Source organism: Vidua macroura, chromosome 9, assembly GCF_024509145.1.
Source record: "Vidua macroura isolate BioBank_ID:100142 chromosome 9, ASM2450914v1, whole genome shotgun sequence".
NCBI lineage: Eukaryota > Metazoa > Chordata > Aves > Passeriformes > Viduidae > Vidua > Vidua macroura.
The window spans coordinates 23,971,539-23,994,085 of NC_071579.1; the positions used below are offsets into that span (position 1 = coordinate 23,971,539).

Sequence of the window (22,547 nt, forward strand, 5' to 3'; positions counted from 1 at the left end):
GTGTTCCTGGGCCCTGCCCTCCCTGGAAGCAAAGGGAAGGGCAGAGTGAGGACCAGCCCTGTGACAGGGTCACTTCTGGCTACGCTGCTTGGCTCCGAGAGGCTGCTCCTGCTCTGGCTCTGCAGGGCCTGCCCAAGGTGGAAACCATCTGCCCTTGGAAGGGAACTCTTCTGGGGGAATATCTGCCTGTAATGAAGTCTCTGGGATGAAATCCCTCTCTCAGGATAAATTGGCTTCCCTGGGGCTGAGCTTTCAGCCTGGCTCGGAGGAGCAATGTGAGGATGCCAGGGATGCTCAGACAGCCCATTTTCCTGCCCACACAGACCCCAAACTGAGCCGAGACCCCAGCAGAGGATCCCCTAGCTTGTAGCATTAGGACCACCCTCCTCTGTAGCCACTGGCTGTGCTGGGGGGCTTGCAAGGCCATGCAGAGGCAGAGCAGTCCCAGCCCCAGCTCTTCCCCTGAAGCACATGTTCCCAGCCTACCACACGAAATCCCTGCCCCCAGCCCCAGCTGAGCAGGAAATGTCACATGGACACCCTTAGAGGAGGTTCCCACCCCCTGGCAGTGTGGGCACAGCTCTCTCATAGCATCCCCTGGTCCCAGCTCTCTACCAGGCACCTGGCTGCAGCATGAAGGTGCCCCTGGACCCCAAGCACCAGTTACACTTCCTCCACCACTCCAAAGGCTTGACCCCTCATGGGAATCCCCTGTCCTGTGTTTAGTCCAGACCATGGCTCTATGCTGCCCAAACCTGCCGCCAGTCCTAGGGAGCTGCCACAGGACATTGTCACCCATCCTGATGTGGCCAGTGTCACCTTGGGTGTGTCCCTGGCAGAATGGGACTGGCCTTGCAGGGGCTGCAGGTGCTGTGTGCCTGTCCCCTGGGGCAGTGAGGCAGGATGGGATGTACTGTCCTAAGTGGCATCTTAACTAGATCTGATCCAGTCTTGCAAAGCCACAGCGCCTTCAATTCCCTTAGCGCTCCAAATCTGCTACTGTGCATCTAAGCGGATTATTTTAAATACCCCATGATGGACTGCTCCTTTGTAATATAAACCAGCCTCATGTGTCCCATTCCCCTCCTATTTGCTGTTATTTAGCTGCAGCTGTGACAGCTAGAAGTCTCTCCAGGTCCCCCTGCTCCCTAGGAAACATCCCTTGTACCAGCCCCTTTCCCAAATCGTTTCTCTCCTGTGCTGCTGGATCCTGGGGATGCTCCCTCCACACAGCCTTTAAGCTCTTGGGGTGAGTGATGGCTGTGGGGTGTCCTGCCCCAGAGCTGCTTCATCTCTACCCAGAGCTGAGCCCTGCACCAGCATCACCCTCACCTGCACTTCGGGGCCAGGTCGTGCCTCAGCTGCTTTCTCCCAGAGAGGGTCCATGAAGGAGCTCTTTTGGGTAGGTTTTGCCAGTTTTCAGGTTTTTGCTCAAGCTGACTGGCTCTGACACCTCAATCCTGCCATGAAGTCAGCCAAGAGAGAATATCCTGCCTCCCATTCCCACTGGAGGGGGGGGTTTGGGGAGCACAGGGGCTGTCCTGGAGCCCACCCAGCCCCACTCTCAGCAACGGCAAAGAAGCTGCCACTTTTCCAAGCACTTCCCTTTGGGGCTTGTCTGATTAATGAGGGCTTGTTATTTCCAAACTGTTTGAAATCGTGTTTATTTTATCTGCCGCTGGATTCCTCTGACTCAGGGCTCATCGTTAACGGCCAAAGATGAGTGACAGATCCCGCTAATTACAGCTAATGATGGCCTTAAAGGATCTCTGCACACACACATGTGTTTGTGTGCACACATGCCAAGGGCCATTTATAATTTAAAGTGGGGAGAGTCCTTAGCATAAACCATGCCTGGATTAATTGCAGAGAGCAGCCTCTCCAGGGAGGATGCTCATCATGAGGTTGTGGTTTCAAGCACTGGATGCTGAGGACAGCACAGGCTGCCTGGGCAGTGGCAGCATGGTCCTGAGCTCAGCGTCAGCCTCGGAGACACCAAATCAAATCCACCACACAGGAAGTGTTTGGTGCAGAGCAGTTGGGAGGGACCAGAGGACACCAATATGTGGCATGGACGTGAGTGGCTCAGAGCCATGCAGGGCCAATGGGAGCTGGTGTCCAGCCCCTGGAAGAGCTCTGTGGGGTGTTTTCCAACTGTGAGGAGGACCATGCCCAAGAGACCCAGTTCTACCCCAGTTTCTGTAGGAACAGGCAATTGGAGGAATGGGAGACATTTTTTATGGCTTTACTGAGGATAAAGCTGCAGGAGCACCAAGCCCTTACTAGACATTAGAAACCTCACCCAGGGGGCTGGGGTTAGCAGTGCCCACTGCCCTGGATGTGCTGTTCCCTCTTCAGTCCCCGAGTAATCCAGCCCTGATGTGGTGACTTCGCTTTTATGTTTTTCCCCAGGAGGAAAAGAAGGAAGATGGAGATAATGAGCCTTTCTGCACCTCTGGGCTGGAAAATGTGTAATGAGAAACAGCGGCTGCAGGATCTCATGGCCACCACCCTGCCAAGGGGATGGGCAGAGTGGGCACATGCCATGGACAGCCTGACTGGGGGCTTCCACAGCCTTCCACAACCCTCCACAGTGAGGTCTGTTCCAAGCTCTTCCCTAAATCAGCTCTCTACTTGCCTGGACTGACTTTCACCCACCCCTGTGAAGAGGGCACATAGGGATAGACCCATGTGTCCCCTGACTCCATCTCCTCATCCTTCCCCTCCTTGGGGGTCCTAGTGATGCCCTTGCCCCTCTCCCTCTCCTGCCATCTCATGGAGGAGGTATCCAGAAGGAAACCAAAAGCTGTTCCAGATGGCAGAAAGGCTCAACAGAGCAGAACAACTGTTCCCCAGTCCTTATATTTCTGCAAACCAAATCCACCTTTCTTGGAAAAATGTAATTCAAGCTCCTCAGTCTTCCTTGGAGCTGGTGAGCAGCAAGAGCAAAGTGCCAGCATTGGCTCCCTGGGGAGGGGAAGTGCCATCCTGCAAAGTGCTTCTATATTGGTCTCTGCCATGAGCAGGTCTAAATTGGAAATGATGGCAGCAGCAAGCGCCAGGATGCCGAGATGGACTCCGAGGCCTGCATAAAGTGATTTCAGGGGCTGGTTGTGCTTGGCCTGGGGCATGCCTATCAGCACAGGACACTGCAGTTCTAATCCCACTAAAAGATATGGTGGAAACAACTTGGACAAAGGCTTTTGTCTTTCTTGCTGAAAAGACCAGATTCCTGTCAAGACTGATGGCTTGTGAATTTGTCTAGGTTCTTTTGAATTGTTCTGGTCCCCAAAACACTCAGGTTTCTCTTTCTGAAACACTCCTAATCTTCAATTTAAGGCTCTTGCAGAAGCAGCTGTCAGAAGCTGCAGAGCAGAGCTTCCTTCAGACGTGTGCAGCCACTCAGTGGTTGTGACTGTTCCTGAAACTGCCCAGGGAAGCTGTTTGGTCAGGGTCAACTCTTGCTTGTGCTTTTTGCATTACCAAACTCCTGTCACTGTCCTCCAGTCCCTGTTCACACAGAGGTCCTGGGGGCTTGTGCTCTCCAGACCCCACTCTCCCCCCTGGCATAGTTTCCTTTGCTGTAGTTCCCCACTGGCATTTTACAAAGCCTTCTCCAGGCCACCTTCCTTACAGCTTTAAACCCCACTGTAGCGGGGTCAGGAGGTTACAGGAAAGATGCTCTGGAGGAGCCACAGGCTGGGAACACAGGAAGGACTGTCGTGGAGGCAAGAGCAGTGCCAGCCATGCTGGGCACCCACTTCATCACGCTCAGCACCATTTTGCCACAGACACAGAACTCTGGTGGCATTGGTGACCTTGGTGATATCAGTCTGCAGAGTCCATGCCTGTGGTACATGGAGCTGTACAGCCCATGGGAAATGGGTAACTTTGAGGTCCCAGGGCAGCTTTGGGGTGTGCAGAGCTGAGCAGTCACTCCCAAGACCAGGTGATGTTTTTCCCTCTATGCGGTGGCCAGGGAAGGTCAGAGCCCTGCGAGGTGTGGGGCACATGGCAGGGCAGACCACCTCGAGGCACCACGCTACAAGCTGCTTGGTCAGCAGCATGCTGAACCCTGCCCAAAAAGCCCCTGTGATCACCATCACCCAGTGAAAGAGCCCAATTGCAAAGAAAATAGGGAAGCAGCTGAAAAAATAAAGTGTTGTCATGGCACTGTGCATGCCAGGTCGGAAATTTGGGATGGTGCCGAAGCACAGCCGCGGATGCTTCTCCTGCCCCAGGGTATGAAAAGCCAACACAGAATGGAGAAAGAAGTGCCAGAAGCCAGAGGGAAGACACCCTCCTGATGGCACCAGGGATGGGCAGTCAGGGCTTGTGGGTCCTCCAGGTACTTGGGAAGAGCCAGGGATGCTGCAGCTGCATCTCTGTGGGTGTGAGGTGAAATGACCTAGCCCTTGCTCCTTGTCTCCTGAGCATGACACAGTGCCAGGCTGCTCAGTGAGGTGCCAGCCTCTGTGGGTATCCCAGCCTCTTCACCACCTGCAACCCTCCCCAAATGCCAGAAGTATCCAAAAGATGGAGTAATCTACTTAACCAAAGAACGGCCACAAGTTCCCAGAGACAGTCCCGTGGGGCAGTAACTTTTTGAGCTGAAAGATGAACAGAGATGAACTGAGCAGACACAGCTTTGCTGGGAGAACTGGAAGATGATACAGCCTCAAAATCAGGATCAGAGGCAATGCCTGCCTCACAACCCTGCACATACTACTGCCAGACTGACTGCCAAACTCCTTGCACCTCTGCCCTGTGCTTCTGGTTATCTCCAGCATCAGCTGGCCTGAGGCAGGACAGGTCACAGCCCAGCTCCGTGCCCCTGGCCCTGCAGGCATGGGCAGGGTGTGGGTGGAAGCAGCAGTCCCTGCCCTATGTGCCAGCCTCTGGGATTAGCTGTGCGCATCGGAGCAGCTCTAGCAGTGCCTGGGTAAGAACAGATAGACACAGATAAGGCAACCTGAATCCTGGGGAAGCCGAGCCAGCTTCATTAATCCCCGTGCATCCAGGCACTGACGAAGATGCTATCATCCCCTTTCTCTCCCCAGCAACTTGTGTGTGGCTGTCAGTCCTGCCTCATGCAAGGACAAAACCTGGCACTTGCATGGGTGGGCCTTCTCTCCCAGAGCTGCTAAGTGGCTCCCATGGGGACACTGCTGGTACAGGGGCACAGCCGGTGCAGGGATGCACAACCCACACAGGGATAGAGCTGGTATAGGTGTCCACAGCCATTGTGGGACACCACAGCCGGTACAGAGAGCTATGGATGAGGCAGGGGTGTGCAGCCAGGATGGAGACTGCCAACAGTATGAGGAACACAGTGAGGATGGGGACCCAGCTGGCATGGGGACACATGCAGAGGGACTCTGTAGAGCCCCAGGACATAGTGATGCTGCAGGACAAAGGATGACCTGCAGTATCACCCACCCCTGTGATGGCTTGGGGTCATCCCCACATCCCTCCCCAGGCTCCGGCTCTCCAGCCTCCAGCTGCAGTGAGCAGGAGGGTTCAGCACTGTGCAGGCACATGGAGGGAGGGGAGCACTGCCAAGTCCCTGCTGTGTCCCCATCGTTGTCATGCTGCAGGCTGCATGGTGTCGGGTGCAGCATGGACACTCCCCATCCCGTTAGCACTGGCATGAAAGTGCCGCCGCTGCGGCAGCTGGGCCTGGCCATGATCTCCACTTCCAGGTAAACAGATGAAACAAGCGGCTCAAATTCCCTCCCCGCCCCGGCATTCCCGGCCACACAGACCCACCATTCAGCCCCGCCACCCCGAACAAACCTCCAGTGTTTGGGAGAGGGCTCCTGCTCCCGGTGGAGCACCGTGGGGGGGGACACACTGCGGCCGGGCAGTTGACACCTGGCCAGGCTGGAGCGGGGCCAGTGGGCGCAGAAAGAAATGCTGTGTTTTTGGCCAGATCCTGCCGTGCTGGGGCAGGGGCAGAAAGCACCACTTGTGTACATGGGACCCAGGGATGCCCCCATGGCTTGGCTGCAAACAGGGTCCCATTAGGCCGTGGTAGTGAGCACCAATGGCTCCTTGGAGTGGGAGCCCAAAGGTGTGATGGAGTCAGAGGTAGGGATGCCCTGCTGCCATCCAGAAGATTTGCAAAAAGTCACAAAAACAATGGGGACAATTGACCAGGGGCACATGCAAGTGGTGGCAGAGGCAGAAGCAGGAGGCAGGTTTCCCTGTGCATCACCTTGCCATTTACAAGGATGAGAGAAGAGTGCCAGTGCCTGCCCCTTGGACTCTTCTCCTCCAACCTCCCAACTCTCTCCCCAGATTTTCCTTGGCTGGGAGTCCATCCTGCAGCACATCCTGGGATGCTCTGGCCACAGGTGGGGCTCAGAGGGACACCCATCCCTCCAGGGAGCCTGACACCGAGCTGAGCACATCCCTGCCTCACCCATGACAGTCACTGTGGGGCCAGGCTGAAATGGAGAGGGGAAAGCAGGAGGCAGAGCCTTGATGCTCCAGCATCCCAGCTGTTTCTTCTGCTGCCTCCATCATCCAAAAGCAGCCGTCAGTGCTGTTCCTGGGAACATTGTCCCCTCCTCCATGCCTGGCACCTTCCTCCCTTACTGTTCCTGAGAAAGTGGTTTTTCTCCCCAAGGAGTGCAGGGAAAGCATTTTCCACCGCGGCAGATGAAAATGGATTCCAATCCAATTTTACCCTAGTACCACTTCAGTGATTTTGATGGAGCTGCTCTGGATGGGTGCTGGTTGGAGCCAGAAGACAGCTGTCGTGGCTCCATAGACCAGGGGTTTCTTATCTGTGTCACCTTTGATTACTGTAATTGAAATCCTGCTCTGATCTGAACCGTGCCCGAATGTTTCTGCTGCCTGTACTGCTCTCGGCTCGAACAGCAAAATGACGTTAATAGATTTTAAAGCCAGGCAAGGCCTGTAAGAGCATTTCTGCCTGACCTGTCGGATGGCAGCCGACAGCCACCACTTACCCCAGTCCCGCGCTCCGCTGCTGGCACAACCCTGTCATCCCCCTGTGACTCATTTTCCCTCCTGGAAGCACAAATCCTGCCTTTCCCCAGAGCTGCTCATGTGTCTGTGTTGGGTAGCCTGTCTCCTCCCAGCCCTTTGGAACAGAGCCAGGTGCTCTCCAGGGAGGCAGGGTCCAGGGGTGCTGGTGGGATCACAGTGGGATCAGCTTCCCTACTCCACCATGAAATTCCCCGTGGGAAGCATTGCCCTTTTCTGGCATCTCCTGGCCAAAAGGGCAGCAGGGGGACCTGCTGCCAGGCAGGAAGCAGGGGGTGGAAATGCCAGTGCACAGTGGAAGATGCTCCTGGCTTTGGTGCCAAGCTGCACAATCGGCTGTGGCTGGCGGTGTGGCCGGCGCTTTGTCACCCTCCTCATCTTCTTTTGTGAAGCTGCCCACGCTGTTTAGCCAGAGCCACTGCAGCAGAAAGGGTGACGCCAGCCCAGACAGCGTCTGAGGGCAGGAGCCGGGAGGACACGCGCACTGGCACACACATTCCCGCAGTCTGGCTTGGCCAGCAGCCGGCACAGGGAGTGAGCCAGCCCTGACCATTGTGGGACAGCAAAGCTGGTGGCTCCCTCTGGGTTGGCGAGGTTTTGCTCAGCCAGTCTGGCCTTTGGGACCTGCCCTCTGGAACAGCCAGAAGTGTCCCAGGTTCAAAGTTCCATCCCGAGAGGATGGAATGCAAATCCCAAGGGCCAAACCCTGCCTGTGCCAGACCCTGAACCCCTAGGTTTTTCATGCTGGCAGCTTTCTTTCATGACCATACAGCTGAGAGCCAGTCAGCGTGTGCTGACACAGCAACCTGGGCTGGCACCAATCTGACAGAGCCATCCCAAAACTTCGTATGCCGGCCAAAGGGAAAGCAGGCTGGCCAGACAGCAGGGCACTCCAGCACCCACCACTGGCACATGGTCTCCCCCTGATCCTGGCTGGCCGAGCAGCAGCGTTTCCTCTCACGCTGGCGGGTCATGGGCCGGCAGAACACACAATGCTTGGGGTTATCCAGGCCTTATCAGCTCTGGCCACGCAGTGCAGGCAGGAAAAGGGTTTCAATCCCAGCCGAGCCCTGTTTCCGTCAGGAGCCATTCCCTCTGTCATGGGGGAGGGCTGGACCATGCTGTGCTTTTGACACAGGGACCAGCGAAGCTGGGCTGTGGGGAGAGCAGGACCACAGGGCTCTGATGCTGTACCCCAAAAGCATTGCCAGGCTCTCCCCTTTGTGCTGCGAAAGCTGCCTGTCTCCGAGCAATGCAGCTCTTCCTGCCCCAACTTTACACAGCAGAGCTGGTGACTCCCAGGAAAGGGGCTGCCATTAGGGCATGCAGCAGAGGTCTGGGCTGGCTGAGACATCCTTTGCAGGGGGTCACTGCTCCCCATCCCAGGGAGGCATTCCAGAGCTCTGACATGCCAGGAAAATGCCTACTCAGAGCGGTACAGGTGACCTAAGAAATTCCACAGCAAAGGTCACCAATGCCAGCCACAGGTGGGAAACTGAGGCATGAGGAGATAACATCCATCCCAGGGCTGCTCCAGCCTCTTAAAGCTGACTGGAGGAAGAGGACTGTGGCACAAGATCTCTCCTAGTTCCTCAGCACAAACCCACAGGATCAGGGAATGCCTGGCCCCTGCTCCTCCAAACCCTGCAGCAGCACACACGGGGTGGAAAGGGGAGCTGGTGGAGGCACTGGCAAAGGCTGGGCTTGCTGCGATCCCCTCCCATTCCATGATTAATTGAACACAGGCTAAAATTAGCTGTGGAGGCAGCACCCCTGGGGTCTCCCAGCAGCATCCCACTGCCCGCCGGCTGCCTGCAAGTGGGTCAGGCAGCAGCTCCCTCCCAGCTGGGCACCCTGGGTGCTTGGGGGACCCCCATGCTCTGCTGAAAGTGGGAGAATAGCTCCTGGCTCCATGGCACAGCTCTGCACCTCTCACCTCCCTGCTGCTGCCCTTCTTGGAGGCTTTTCCCTCTCTGGATGCACCGGGCAGGGCTGCGTTATGAGGAGCAGCTGGGAAGGCACAAGGCTGCCTTTTGGGATGGCAGGAGTGTGGATCCCCGTCATGTTCCTCCCCATGCCTTCAGGGATCTGTTATTTTTAGCCACTCTCCCTACCTCATGTTGCTAGCTCGGCTCTGGCTCTTTTTCCTCCCCTTCCCCAGTGTTAATTTGTTTTCTCTGTATTATTTGCAGATTCGGGGAGTCAGAATGAAGTGTTTTGGCACAGGGGACCACTCAGCCATGGCTTCTTCATGCTGTTCTCCACCCAGGGTTTTGCTTGGGTTTTCTCCTGGCTATTTTTAACCCACCCTAGCAGCTCTGAGGGGATGAAACACCAAGGGGTAATGCAAATTTGAGGTTCCCTGTGGCTGATGTGCCAGGCCAGGTGGGAGGATGCTCATGCTTGTGCAGGGATGCGCCCGGGGAGGCAGGGCAGCACCTGGACACAGCCCCCAGCTGCACCCTCTGTGCTGGATTACATACAATGCCTCCTGCTCCCTCCTGACCCCCTGCACATCCAAGTCTGCAACCTCCCCCATGCCACATCAGCTGGGGAGAGCAGGGAGACTGGGCTTTTCCCTTGGATCCAGCAGAAAGCAAACATGGAAAAAGTTAATTAAAAACTTCAAAGTCAGTTCCTTCTAATTTGGCTTAACACGGCAGTGCTGCTCAGCAGGGATGCTGTCCCAGAGGTGCGGCACGGGGCTTGGGCTGGGAAGTGCCCAGAGTGTCACATCACAGGATGTTCATGGGATTGTCACCCACCACTGCCACCACTGTAGCCCTGCTGAGCACTGGGGATGGGCTGCCACAGAGCTAACCTTGGGGCTGGGCACCAACCTTCTCAGGGACTGGATTTTGAAGCCACTGGAAGGGTGATTCCAGGGGGAGGCTGTTCCTCAGTTTCTCTATGGTGCAGGGCTGCCAAACCTTCTTGTTGGGAAGATGTTTTCAAGGCACCTGGGGTGGTGCTGATCCCCATATCCTGGCATGATACCACTGCCCCACATGAAGCAGGGCAGGGCTGGAGCTCCTGGGGGGAAGCAGGGGGTGTCTGCCTCATCAGGGTCCAGCAAAAGTGGCCCTTGTCCTAGGGTAAGGACGGGACCCTGGTGCCACGGATCCTGACCCCTCCAGCCACTGCTCTGAAGGAGGTAGGGAACATCTTTCTTGCCCAGTTCTTGCTCCTTTCTCCAAAAGGAGCCAAAAATCCTCTTGTTTTTTCCAGAAAGCTACGTCACAGGACAGCGATGCTCCTGCCCAAGCGCTCTGCCGCCTTGCTCTGCCTCCTGCCCCCGCTTTTGGGTTTTTTTGGTGGTGGGTTGAGGGTTTTTTTTCAGAACTTTTGGCTGCATGGTGAGTAAAGGCATCCTGCTGTCTGAGGGCTAACGGCTTGTTGGAGAGATAATAAAGCAAAGGGGAGTAAATTAAAGTGACTATAAATAGCACCAGGAGAGGAAAAGGAGATGAAGTCATCTTCCTTCAGCTGAGCTGGTATTTGCATCACTCCTTCCCTTTGCCTTCCCCTGCCCCCTCACCCTGCTCGGGAAGCAGTCGTTCCCAGACACTGGGATCCTGCTGTGAGCTCTGTATGCCCCCCTGGGCCCCCATGTGGCTGAGAAATGTCCCCCGGGGGTGTCTGCCCAGTGCTGGAGACTTGCTGGAGAGCACAGCGAGGTGGCCTGAATGCAGTCACTTGCCCCAGGCTCCATGGCAGCTTCCCTAGGGATCTGTGGCATTGTCCTATACAAACCAGAGCACGGCTCTATGCAAACCAGTGCCTCCAGCATGACCCCAGCGCTGCATCTTAGGAACAGCTTTCAGGAGACATCACAAACCCATTTTCTCCTTTGCAGCTCATAAAACGGGCAGCTAAAGAGACCCCCAGGAGCAGTGTGTGGAGGAAGGGACACTGCAAACCCAACAACAGCATGTTCACCAGAGAAGCCCCTCCAGGAACAAAATTCCATAATTTACATTTTTATTCTTTAAGATTTTAACCTTCAAGATTCAAAAATTCCCCTATCAGTCCCAGGACACATAGGAGAGGAAGGATCCTGGCCCTGCCAAGGAGCCTCCCTGGAATCAGCAGATAGCTTCAGATGTCTCCCCAAACCTCTCCCTGCCAAGGAGGCCACTGTCCCTGCAGCCCCAAGCAGCCCCAAGCTGCCCCTTCACATGAGGTAAATTTACATGAGTCAGAATGAGGTCACACCACCATTTCCTTATGTCAGCTACCGACTCCTATTCCTGTGCTATGCACACACACCCGCCGTGTTATTGCAGGGTATTTATAGCTATTTTACATGTATAATTCTGAAACCACAACTCCACACACACACAAAAATAATCCCGGTGCCGGGATGCAGGGGAGTGGGGCCAGGCTGATGGGAGCAGGAGCAGGACCTGGACCGCACCGCTAATAATAATTCTTTGCACTTTATATATAACCCCTTTCATCCACAGCTCTCAAAATCGCTGTGCAGGCATTTAATTAAGCTTCCCAACATCCTAATGTGATGACAGCCAAGTAATAATATCCTCGCTTTTAGGTACAAAGAGAGAGAAGGTGGCAGGACTTGCCTGAAGTCCCACAGCGAGTCCAGGTGTCCTGTCTCCTGCTCCACACTTGTGGGATGACCACAGGGGAGATTTTGACTCAGAAAGGGGATGACGACCTCAAGATCCTGCCCAACCCCTCTCCTCAGTTTGGGGTGGTGACAGTGGATGACACTACAAAGTTTGGGGACGGCAGCAGTGACCCCAGAGACTGCTGGGCTGCAGCTGCCCATCAGCTGGATCAGCAGGTGGAAGAGACAGATGCATCCTGACAAACTCATGGGTGTGAGCTTGGGGGAGAGCAATAAATGAGATGACAGGTCTGAAAGGGCTGATTTATGAGGAATATTAAGAGTCGTAATCCTGCCTGGCCTGGCTGTCCCCCAGGGAGCAGGGCGGTGACAAGGACCCAGAGCCATCACAAACCGACAGGATTCACTGGGGCCAGCGCCAACTTATCTCCAAGCAGGAGGGCTGGAAGCAATTGTGCCTCTCAGGCATCCAGACAGCTCAGTGTGGGGGAATAGATGGGTCTTAGTGACAGCCTGGAGATGAGATCCCACAAGAATGGGTCTGTGTGGTCCTCAGTGTCTGAGGTTTTGTGCTCCCCTGAGCACCCTCTCTCTCTCCTATGTACATCCCCACTTGGATGGACCAGTTTCCCCCATCCTTGGAGTGCTGCAGAGGGCACAGGGAGCATGGGCTTCAGTTTTGGACACTGATGGGATCACAAGCTGCCACCCAGCAAGAGGAACACAGCAAGAGAAGGTGGCCAGTGGAGCAAAAGAGCGAGGAGGTGCTGGAGACAAACACTGGTGTTGGCAATGAAAGGGGCAGGACTGCAGCCCTGGGGGCGAGGCTCGTCAACATCTGCAGAAAAAGCCACTCTCCTGACTTGGTCCATGCATGGAGAGGTGGGGTAAGTGCCTGTCCTCATCCCCAACTTGGGGATGCCCTGTGGGGGAAGCAGCAGTGGATGCATCATGATTCTGCACACATGGGGACTAAATGCGAGTCAAAAATCATCAACCCTGACCAGATCCTGTAGCAAGTACCATCCTACCATTTTATGGTCATGCTGCTATTTTTTTTCCTCCTTAGGAGGATTATATCTAGATCCCTGCTCTCCAGAACAAGCTGCACATGAGTCCCCCACCAAGAGCCCCCAGCTCATACCAAGCCCCCAAGGTGGGGGACCAGAAGCTGTTTGCATCACAAACCCAGGGACCAGAGAACAATGACAGAGACATGAAGCCAGAAAACAGCAGCAAACCTTCTGAGGGGCTGCAAAGAAATGCCCCCAGATCAGCATCTCTGAGGAGAAAGGAGAGAGGGAAATGGGACAGGAAGGCAGCACAGCCTGGGCACTGCCACAGGGACAGAAGTATCTTCTCATCACTGCACCAGCCACTGGAACTGCCCCATGACTTGCTGCTGTCACTGCTCTGAATGCCACACCCACTGTCCCCCCTCTGCCACCAGCCAGATGTCTCTTACCAGGAGCTGTCGGCAGCTCTGCCACCTCACTGGCCATGATGAAGGACTCGAGGATCCTTGCACGGAGCTCAGGGCCTGCCTCGGTGCTGAGAGGAAAAGGAGAGGTGTGTGAGGACACCAGCAGCTCCACCTCCCTGGAGACCCCCAGCTCCCTGGAACAGCAGCCAGCTACCCCAGTGGGTTTGCTGTGGGACTGAGGCAATGCTGTGAATCCCAGTCTCATGTGTACATCATGCCTGCTCACTTTGGGAACAGGTGTGATGTCTGAGCACCACAGCTGGAATGGCAGATTCCAGATCTGGCTTCCTCCTTGGGAGAATGCTGTGCTTGGGCCACTGGTGGGCTGTCGTACAGCAAAACCAGCTTAGTTGGGAGCAGCCTGTCCATGGGCACCCTCCTCTCACCCACCCTGTCCCATGCATGGCAGGGGACCTCACCTGGCTGCCACAGGGCGCAGCAGCAGCTCCCCAAAGAGCTCCCCGAGGAGCCGGGGCGAGAGGCGGCTGCGGTGGCTGCCCTGGCAGAGGTGACAGAAGTGGCGGGCGAGCTGGCGCAGGAGCAGTGCCTGTGGCTGTGGCAGGGCTGGGGGGGCCAGCAGGGCTCTGGCTCGCTGGCCACACTCCTCCAGGCCTGGGGTCTCTGTAGCAGAGGAGACACAGGAAAAAAAAGAATGGTCAGTTTGGGAGATCAGGGGCATCCCCATGGCTCTCATGGGAGCCCAGCACCTATCAGCACACAGGGCATGAGCTGGCAGTTTTCTACTCCCCTTAGAGACACAAAAAAAACCTGACCTCAACCTCTCCCACCACTATTTCTTTACAGCCCACCCCTTCCTAGACAGGCCATGGGAGTCGTGGATATCCCAGGGTCCACAGAGATGATTTCTTCAGGGTTTTGGCCATTTATTTCTGGGGTTTGCCTGCCCCATTTACCCACTCACACCACCCCAGATCAGGTTGTCAGGTGCCTTTAACACATTCCCCCTGTCAGCACATCCAGGGAGGGAGCTCAGAGGGCTGAGCTGCTCACCTGGTAGGGGCTGCACCTCAAAATCCTTCACTGCTGCTCGAATGGAGAACATTCTATGATGGACAGCAAAGCCATAGTAGAGGGAGAACAAAGCAGAGGTGGTAAAATGGGCACCAGCTTGAAGATCTGCTGAATTTAAAGGCTCAGCCCTCCCCTGAAAAAACAGTGAGCTGGGAGGAAAAAGGATTTTTAGGAAGAAAAACTAATTTGCACTTGGGCTGCAGGTGGGGCTGCACTGAGGCTCCTGCAGCCCCCTGCATCATGGTCTCACTCCCCATGAAACACAGCACAGGGAGAGCTGACTGGGGTGCAGCTGCTTCCAGTGATACTGGAATTGCCCATATGGATAAAATCAGGCACTTAATGGCATTGCACATCACAGAGGTGCTGCCAAAACCACTGTCACGGGTGCCCTGAGCAGCCCACAGCCCCACCATATCCCCGGTGCCCTCTGGCAGCTTTGGCCGGGGCTGCCTGGTCTTGTGAGCTGTGAGCTCAGCGCCCTGGGACTGCGATGCTGCCCCAGGCACGGGAAACAGCCACTCTCCAGCCATCCTCCATTCCTGCCTTGTCCCAGCCCTTTTATCTGCCGGGGACAGGGAAGTCCCCAGGGTTGGGTTGCTCTCAGCCGCCTTCAAAGCCCGGCTCAGCCCGGGGCTGACTCAGCTCCCCGCAGCTCTTTGCACCAGGACTGGGGCTTGGCCAATGCCCAGCCAGCTCCCGACATCCATCCTTGGAGCCAGGGTGCACAAGAGCTGGAAGGGCAGGGGTCTGGGATGCCCTCCAAAGCAGGTCTGCAACCCAGCCGTGCTGGTGATGGGGTGTTGGTGAGCTCTTGTATCCAACAAACTGCTCCTGAGGGATCGGGAGCTTAGCTTCGCTCCAGGGCCCCCCCGCCGCAATTCTTGCTTTTTTTTTGCACCTTTTTGCACGGAGAGGATCCTGCAGGAGAAGGCTTATAGCAAAGGGAGAATTTCAGGATGTTTTCCCCTTCCTTTTGAAGGTGGTCATCTTGCTGCTTTCCCAGCTCAGCCTCAAGCAGGGCAGAGGAGCCTTGCAGGGCAGGCTGCCAAAACCCAGCACCGTCTCCTCAAAGACTTATATTTTAATTTTTTCCTTTAAGCCCCAGAGAAATCCTCTTCTCATTGGTTTCTCCACCGTTCTGCCCCCTCCTCCTCCTGCCCCTGTTGTGCCAGGAGCAGAGCCCGCTGCAGCACAGGCTGCAGGGAAAGGCGCTTCCCTTTGAAGTTGCTTAACGAGGCAACCCAGCTAATTGCTTCCTAATTGCGTTTTTATCCTTGGAAGGGAGGCAGCCTTTGATTTCTCCTCTGACGGGTGAGGGGAAGGCAGCTTCTCTGTGCCACCAGCCCCAGGGGTATTTCTTCTGGCTCTGTGTCTCAGCACAGGGCAGGGGGGATGGGGTGTGAGCTATCCCTCACCTCCTCTGTTCGTCCCTTCTGCCTCGCTGGAGGCCACAAAGAGCCCGTGGCCTTTTCCTGTCAGGACATGGTAGGAAAAGGCCACACTGGTCGGGACACAGGTGATCTTTTAGTGCCTCTTCAGGCAGCCAAGGATATGATCTGCCCAAGCACTAATCTGGCTTAGGATGGGGAGGTGATGCTCAGGGATGGAGGGTACTGCAGCAACTGGCAACGAGATGAGAGCTGCTGTGGACGGGGAAGAAATCCTAGTTTCACAGGCAGCAAGAGGTTCAGATCCTGTCAAACACAGTGGGCAAGGGTTTCCTGGGTGCCTGGTGATGCCCATGGTCCCTCAGGCTGGGAGGGGTTGAGCAGCTCTGTGAGGACTCACTTGGAATGGGTTTTGGTCCAGCCTCACTGTTGGGATGGACCATGGGCTCTGCTGACCTGGGTATGAGCCCTGCTCTGTTTGTGTGAAAAGAAATCAAACAAAACCAAAACCTTGATGGTCTCATACATTTGCACAGAGCCTCAAAAGCTTGCAGGGATCTAAAGGCACTTCCTAATGGCACTAAACTGAAAAAGCTGAGAATTTTTTGTGCCCATATAAAGCCAGGAGTTAATGAGATTACAGGAAAAAATTCCCAGGCAGCAGAGCCAAAATATTATAATAACGCTTTCTTCTGGGGCCAGCATCACCCAGCCTTGGCAGCTGCCCGTCCTGGCAGGGAGCACCTCCGCCTCCAGGCACTGCAGAGGGAGAAGAGCACGCTGTAGTGGGAGCAAAGCAGCCCCTGGATCTCCCTTCTTTCCCAGAACATCTCCCAAATGCTGCTGTGCTGCTCCGGCACAGGTGATGCTCCCAATGGGCCTTCTTAGAATTGGCCCTTAGTGCAGCATTGGGCAGGGGATGGGGTCAGAACCACCCTGGAGATGCTGAGAAGCCTTTTTAGGAGCTTCCCAAAGTTCCTCCAGCCCCACAGAGGTCCCAGGTGTGGGGGGAGCCCATGTGTGCTTACCTTGGGCCATGTGGACCAAGTCACTGTAGAGAGCTGGAGGGATGAGGGGTGTGGGGAGCTCCTGGAGGTACCACTTCAGGGCATCTGCCAGTGTCTGGGCCTCGTACAGGTCCATGTCCACAGCTGAGGCATCTGGAGGGAGAGAGACACAGGGAACCTTGAGCCCATGGTTCTTCCCCTCTGGCACAGAGCTCAGAGCTCTCCCATCCCTGTGGGCCTTCCTGCAGACATGGGGGCTGATTTCTGTGCCCGTGCCCCCATCTCCCCAGTGGGGCAGTGCATGATTTCACTGCCACCACTCCCTCAGCAAATATTCCTGCCCCAATTTCCACTGACCCCGAGTTCCACGTGCCCAAGGAGAGCACGAGGCAGCATCTCTGCTCTGAGTAAACTGTACATCCAGTGCATGGGACAGGGAGCCTCACCATTCCACTGGGGTCCCACTGCAGGATAGGACCCATGGGAAGAACTGAGCAGCTGCCCCAGGAACCTTCCAGTTTTCAGGGCTGGATGCCATGTGCCAACCCCAGCCCAGCAAGAACTGCTTGGAGAATGCATCCATGGAATGGGGTCATGGTTCCCAGGCAATTCAAGTTGCTGAAGGCCCATGTGACCCCCAGTGATCCCAAAATGCTGTGAATGTGCCCCAGTTGGCATCACTTCTCCCAGCCCTGAAAGGTGGCTGCCCTGGGGAGGTGGTGAAGGATGCTCCAGGAATGGGGGAAAGCACACAGGAGGCCACACAGCCTGGGCTCAGGGACTCAGGGGTCCTGGGCTCAGGGACTCAGAGGTCCTGGGCTCAGGACAGTGGCAGCGCTGGGAGCAGAAATGTCCCATGGCCTGTCAGGAGTCAGAGGGTGGGATGTGTCTGTCTGAGCCCCATGGCCAGGCCAGCACAGGGACATTGCTTCACCACGGTCCAGGGGGAAGAAGCCTTTCAGCATCCTTTGGTATTGCCTCATGTGTTTGTCTTGGAGGTTTCCCATCCTGGCTGGGATGGGTGGTGGCTGTCTGGAGGGTGATGGTGCCTTTTGCAGAGATCTGAAGGTTTCAAAATCTGGCTTTGGTTCAAACTGGACCCAAATGCAATGTTTTGAAATTCTTCTTCTTGGAGAATTCGGAGGGTGAGGGGTACAGGAGGTTGGAAATAACTTAAAAAATGAACATATTTGAGATGGTCTGAAATGGTTAATTTAAAAAAAAAGAAAATAAAACTTGTCATTTTCTTAAAGATGCTGTGTCAGGCCCCACTTGGCATGGAATGACAGAGAAGACTTGCCCTGCTCTGAGCCCCCTTCCAGTCTGCTCACTGGGTCTTTACCCCCTGATGCAGCTTCACTGAAATTGGAGCCATTTTGGGAGATGCTCCATCTCCCAGGCCAGCATTTTCCAGCAGAAAATGTTGTGAGCCTCCAACCACTCCAGCTGTGCTTCCTTCTGGGGCAATAAACCCAAAAGAGGGGAGAAACGCTCTTTCCTAGGACAAGGCTTTAGAGGCACACATTCAGCAGCGCTGGGATGGAGAACAGCTGGGAAAAGCTGTTTTTGAGCACCTTGACCTTGATCTCCTCTCGTTGGAGTGCCCCTGCTGTGCACCAGGCAGCCTGGGAGCCTGCCTGCCTGCCAGTGTGGGAACACCAAGCGGGTCCCTTATGGCCAGGGCCTTCCATTTGGCTCCCAGACGGAAAGAAAACAGATTGGCCAATGCCCGAAGGGAAGCCTTTAACCCAGCCATTGGAGACACTACCTCATGGTCAGGAGCTGGGAGCTGTGTCCCCAGGCAGCGTGGGGACAGCCGGGACAGATGCCACCATGCTGGGGTAGGCAGCCATCCAGCGTGGCCAAATGTGACCCAGGGCGAATGGGGTGCTGCCCTTCTGGCACCCCAGGAAACCACAGCATTGTCCCATGGACCACTCTGCCCTTGGCATCTTCGAGGTGGGCAGGGCAGGGCCAGCTGCACCCTGGCCCCATTCTGGTCCATGTTCATGGTCCCATCTCCCAGCCACACTTCTGGACCTTCTTGGCTGGCCAGAAGGGTTATTTCTGCCAGGCTTGTGGGGGCATGACAGTCAGCTCCCCATTTTTGGTAGAACTTGCCCTGGAGCTGTGAGCTGGCAGGTTGTCTCAAGCTGGGCAGGTGGAGGAGAGTGGGGTCAGGGAATCCCACAAGATGCTCCAACGCCTGCTTTTGGCTGAATACTCACAGCGCATGGCTAAACCCAGGCATGCTGCTGGGGGTCCCCAGGGTCTCATTGCACTGCAGAGAGCTTTTCCCATCAGTGGAATGCACCGAGGAGCAAACCCCAAAGCCCTTCCCACCCTCCACGAGGGTTTCTGCAGGGACCTGTCACTCGCCTTAAGGATGCTGGCACGGATTGAGGAGAGCAGCCACAAGCTGTTCCTGTGCAGGGAAGGGGCCGCTGCCGGGCGCTGGCCCCAGGCGATCAGCCCCGGGCTCCACCGTGGCCTAATTAGCTTGTTTGCCTCGTTAGGCATGAGCCTGGGGGGGTGTTCAAAGGAAAGGCTCAGCCGGTTTCAAAGCGAGATTCAAAAACATCTTTACACCCAGAGAGAGGCGTGATGGGGAGACCAGGGGGATTCACACGGCGCTGACAGAGACTGATTGCTGACGGCACCATTCTCAGTGGCACGTCGACTAGAAGTAGCCATTGGCCTGTTGTCCCCATCCTCCTGGAAATGCAGTGGCATCCTCCTGCCCCAGGAGGAGTTCTCCTCCCGCCCCAGGAGCTGCCCTGGTGAGCTGGGCTCCCCATCAGGCTGAGAGCACAACGAGGGATGCTCCGAGCTCTTCCCCAGCAGCGGCTGTGTCCCGGCAGCTCGGGGAGGCTCCGCCGGCAGCTGGGGAAGGGTTAACCCCGGAGCCTTCCCAGACAATTACCACCGGCCTGACCCCACGGATGCTGCTCTCTTCTTATCTGAGGGAAATGATAACCAGCTATAAGAAGTTAATGAAGCTGCAGGATGAGTCAATGCTCTCCTGCTGCTCTCCAGATGTTCCCATCCTTTCCCCAGGGGAATGATGGAGGAATGACGGAGGGATTCCATCTGCCAGCCATAAATAGAAGGAAAACACCCCAAAACCCCAACCTCGACCCCATACCAACCCCCTCCAACACAGAACCTGCTTGCTAACCTGCTGGCAGAGCAAACATCTGGGGACCAGCGGCGAGCATGCCTTGCCCATAAAGGGGTGAAAAGCATGAATAAATTTTGGAATGTGGGGACAGGGTGCGTGGGATGACCACTGGCTCAGAGGGAAGGACTCCCAGCCTCTTCCCACTGGGATTCCAGACCTCACATCCCAGCGGAGGCAGAAAGGTGCTGGAGCTTTGGGCTGAGTCAGGCTGGGCAGGAAACTCCAGGATCTCTCCCGCAGCCGGCCGGGGAGGCGTGAGTAAGCCCGAGTTTCGGTAAATGCGGAGGATGTTTAGCCGCGAGGGGTTGTGGGGGAGGTGGGGGTTGCTTTGAAGGAGAGGCTTGAGTCGGTCCTAACCAGCTGTCCCCCTGCATGTGGCCACAGGTGATGGCTGCTCCCACAGCCCTGAGCAGCTCATGGGTGACAGGGTGCAGACCCTGCCCAGCACCCAGGACCCCCTCCCAGCAGGGCGTCCAGCAGGCTGAGCTGGACCTTGGCCACCGAGCGCTGCTGCAGTGAGATGCTCTCAGGTGTGTGGTCCCTGTGACAGAGGGGCACCAAAACCACCCTGGGGCTGACGGAAATACTGACCTGGGAGTTTCCCTACCCCTTCCAGGCCTTATAGTTTTAGTTGTCAGTGGGTGCTAGAGAGATGTCCTTGCTGTCCAGTTGTGGGGGCTGTACGTTCCCATCCGCACGGATGCTGACCAGGCACTTGAGCTCCTGGGCATCCCACAGTGAGAGTTTACTGGGAAACTGTGCACCAAATCAGGGAATATTTCCCGGCTTTGACTCAGCATCACTGTAACATCTCCCAGCCAGCCTGCTGGTACCTTGTGCTGGGGACTTGGCACCTGCCAGGACACCCCCTGCCCATGCACAGGAGCTCCTGCCAGCTCCAAATGCTCTCCCAGTTGGGTTTCACCCCACCGTACCCTTGGCTTGCACTCAGCCAGGGTAGGGGTGCTGGGATCCCCTTTGAGGGTACCCTCTGAGACTGCCTTCCCCCACCTCACCTTCCCTAAGGCAATCCCCTTCCTCAGTTTTCCCAGCAGCTATGGGAGGGGATGGCAAAAACTCACCCCCAGTTCTCCCTGATGGGTCTGGCAGGGATGTCTCTGCTGCTGCCGTTTATTTACCCTTCTTTCATCACCACCAAATATAAGAGATGAGCTCATGCCTCTCGCCAGGCTCTGACGACACGGGGTTTATTTCCACTGCAGGTATAAATAAAAAGCAGTGCCGCAGGCACCGGGGCGCCTCACGCTCGGGAGGAAAGTCATCCTGGTGGAATGAGCTTGGCCAGGGGAAACCAGAGCCCTTGGGGGCCTCCGATCGCCTGTGGCATCCCAGGGACGAGGATGGCGGTGCGCTCCCTCCCTGTGCATCCACACCGCGGTGATGGGGGGAGCGGCGTGAGGCTCCCCAAGCCGCTCCTCACTCGCCGACCCTTTCTGCCTAGCAGCAGCTCCTGGCAGCCCCAGCGAAGCCTCGGGACCCACCATGTCTCGCTAATCCCCACCGAGAGCTGACCTAATTCCCGGGCACGTGAGCGTGTCTCCAGGCAGACTGCTCCCCGCGCGGGCCGCGCATCCGAGCGCGCAGGATGGCAGCGCAGCCCGGCACGCCCGGAGACACCGGCTCCAATCCGCCGCGCTCTGCCGCCGCCTGCTCCCTGGCACCCGAGCCGCAGCGGCTCCTGCCTGGCCCTGACAACAGCGGAGCCTCTTCCCATTGCTGCGCTTGTATCTGGGGAAGGGGCTCAGTGTTTACGTCTGCAGCTGGACTCCAGAGCCCCGATCAGAGCAGGGGTTATCCGAAGTGCGGGGGAGGTTTCAATGCTTCGCAGCCATCCCGGAAGGCTTCAGTCCCACCTGAGCCATAGAGAGCACCCACGGACCTCTGGGGTGAGGTGTCTGTGCTCTGTCCCTCACCAGGGAGGAGGGATAAGGACGCAGACCTTCCCTACTCAGCGGTGGCAAAGCACTGCCCAGACATTACACACAGGACTTTGCAGCCATTCCCAAGCCAAACGTCCCCCGGTCTGGGTCCCTCAGGTCTGAAGGGCTCCAGCACCCACCAGCCCACCCACAGCTCTGCTGCTATCATCCAAAGAATGTCCCAAGTTTCCAGCAGCAGCAGTGAGAAGGCTGCCTGCCACGTCCCAGGCAGAGAGGAGCGTGGACAGAACCCTGAGCAAGCCTGGTGGAGGGGAATACATCAGGTCCGGGCACTGAAGGGGCTCATACACCTCATGTCCCCAGGCACTGTGGACTTAGCAGGTGATTTGCCCCATTCCTCGTGCTCCAAACAGCCCCTGAGCTGCACACAGGGGACAGCAGGAGTGCTGGGGGCTGGAAACTCCTGGGGTCAGTGTGTGGCCCCACACCACAGAAATACCCCGGGCGAGAAGCAGCTCCCATCCAGGCACTGCAGGGAGTGTTGGGGGCAGCACGGTGAAACTTTGCTTTATGCCTCTTTTTCAGCCCATACTCTATCCCTGACACTGCATCAGGGTTCCTGGCTAGCTGATCATCTCCCACCCTTTGGTGAGCTCCCCTCAGCCCCCTATGAAGCTGCAGCTTTTCTTTAAGTCCCTTTTTGGGGCCACCATGTGACTCTGATTCTCATGTTCAGTGATGCTGCATGTCCCCCTCACCTCTCTTAATTGTTCTTGCACCATCCATCATGGAAATACCAGATTTTGGTGCACAGGCTCTAGACAGCAGTCAGATGCCACTGATCTGCAGAATGTCACCAGTGCCAGGATGGGGACAGGCTCAGCTCAGACTATAGAGCCGTGAGGAGCCACTCTGTCCAATGCTGCCATGAGGATGGGAAACCTTCA

At 56.3% G+C, this 22,547-nt stretch overlaps 1 protein-coding gene across 1 annotated transcript in view; it reads right to left on the minus strand.

Annotated features, from left to right (window-relative positions):
• Positions 1-22,547, minus strand: part of PIK3R3 (phosphoinositide-3-kinase regulatory subunit 3) — a 78,419-nt gene that overhangs the window by 47,820 nt on the left and 8,052 nt on the right. Inside the window, exons 5-7 of the mRNA XM_053984708.1 lie at positions 16,540-16,671; positions 13,508-13,709; positions 13,071-13,156 (exon numbers count right to left, since the gene is read on the minus strand). Of these exons, the coding sequence (XP_053840683.1) occupies positions 13,071-13,156; positions 13,508-13,709; positions 16,540-16,671 (420 nt within the window). The remainder of the gene's footprint in view (positions 1-13,070; positions 13,157-13,507; positions 13,710-16,539; positions 16,672-22,547) is intronic.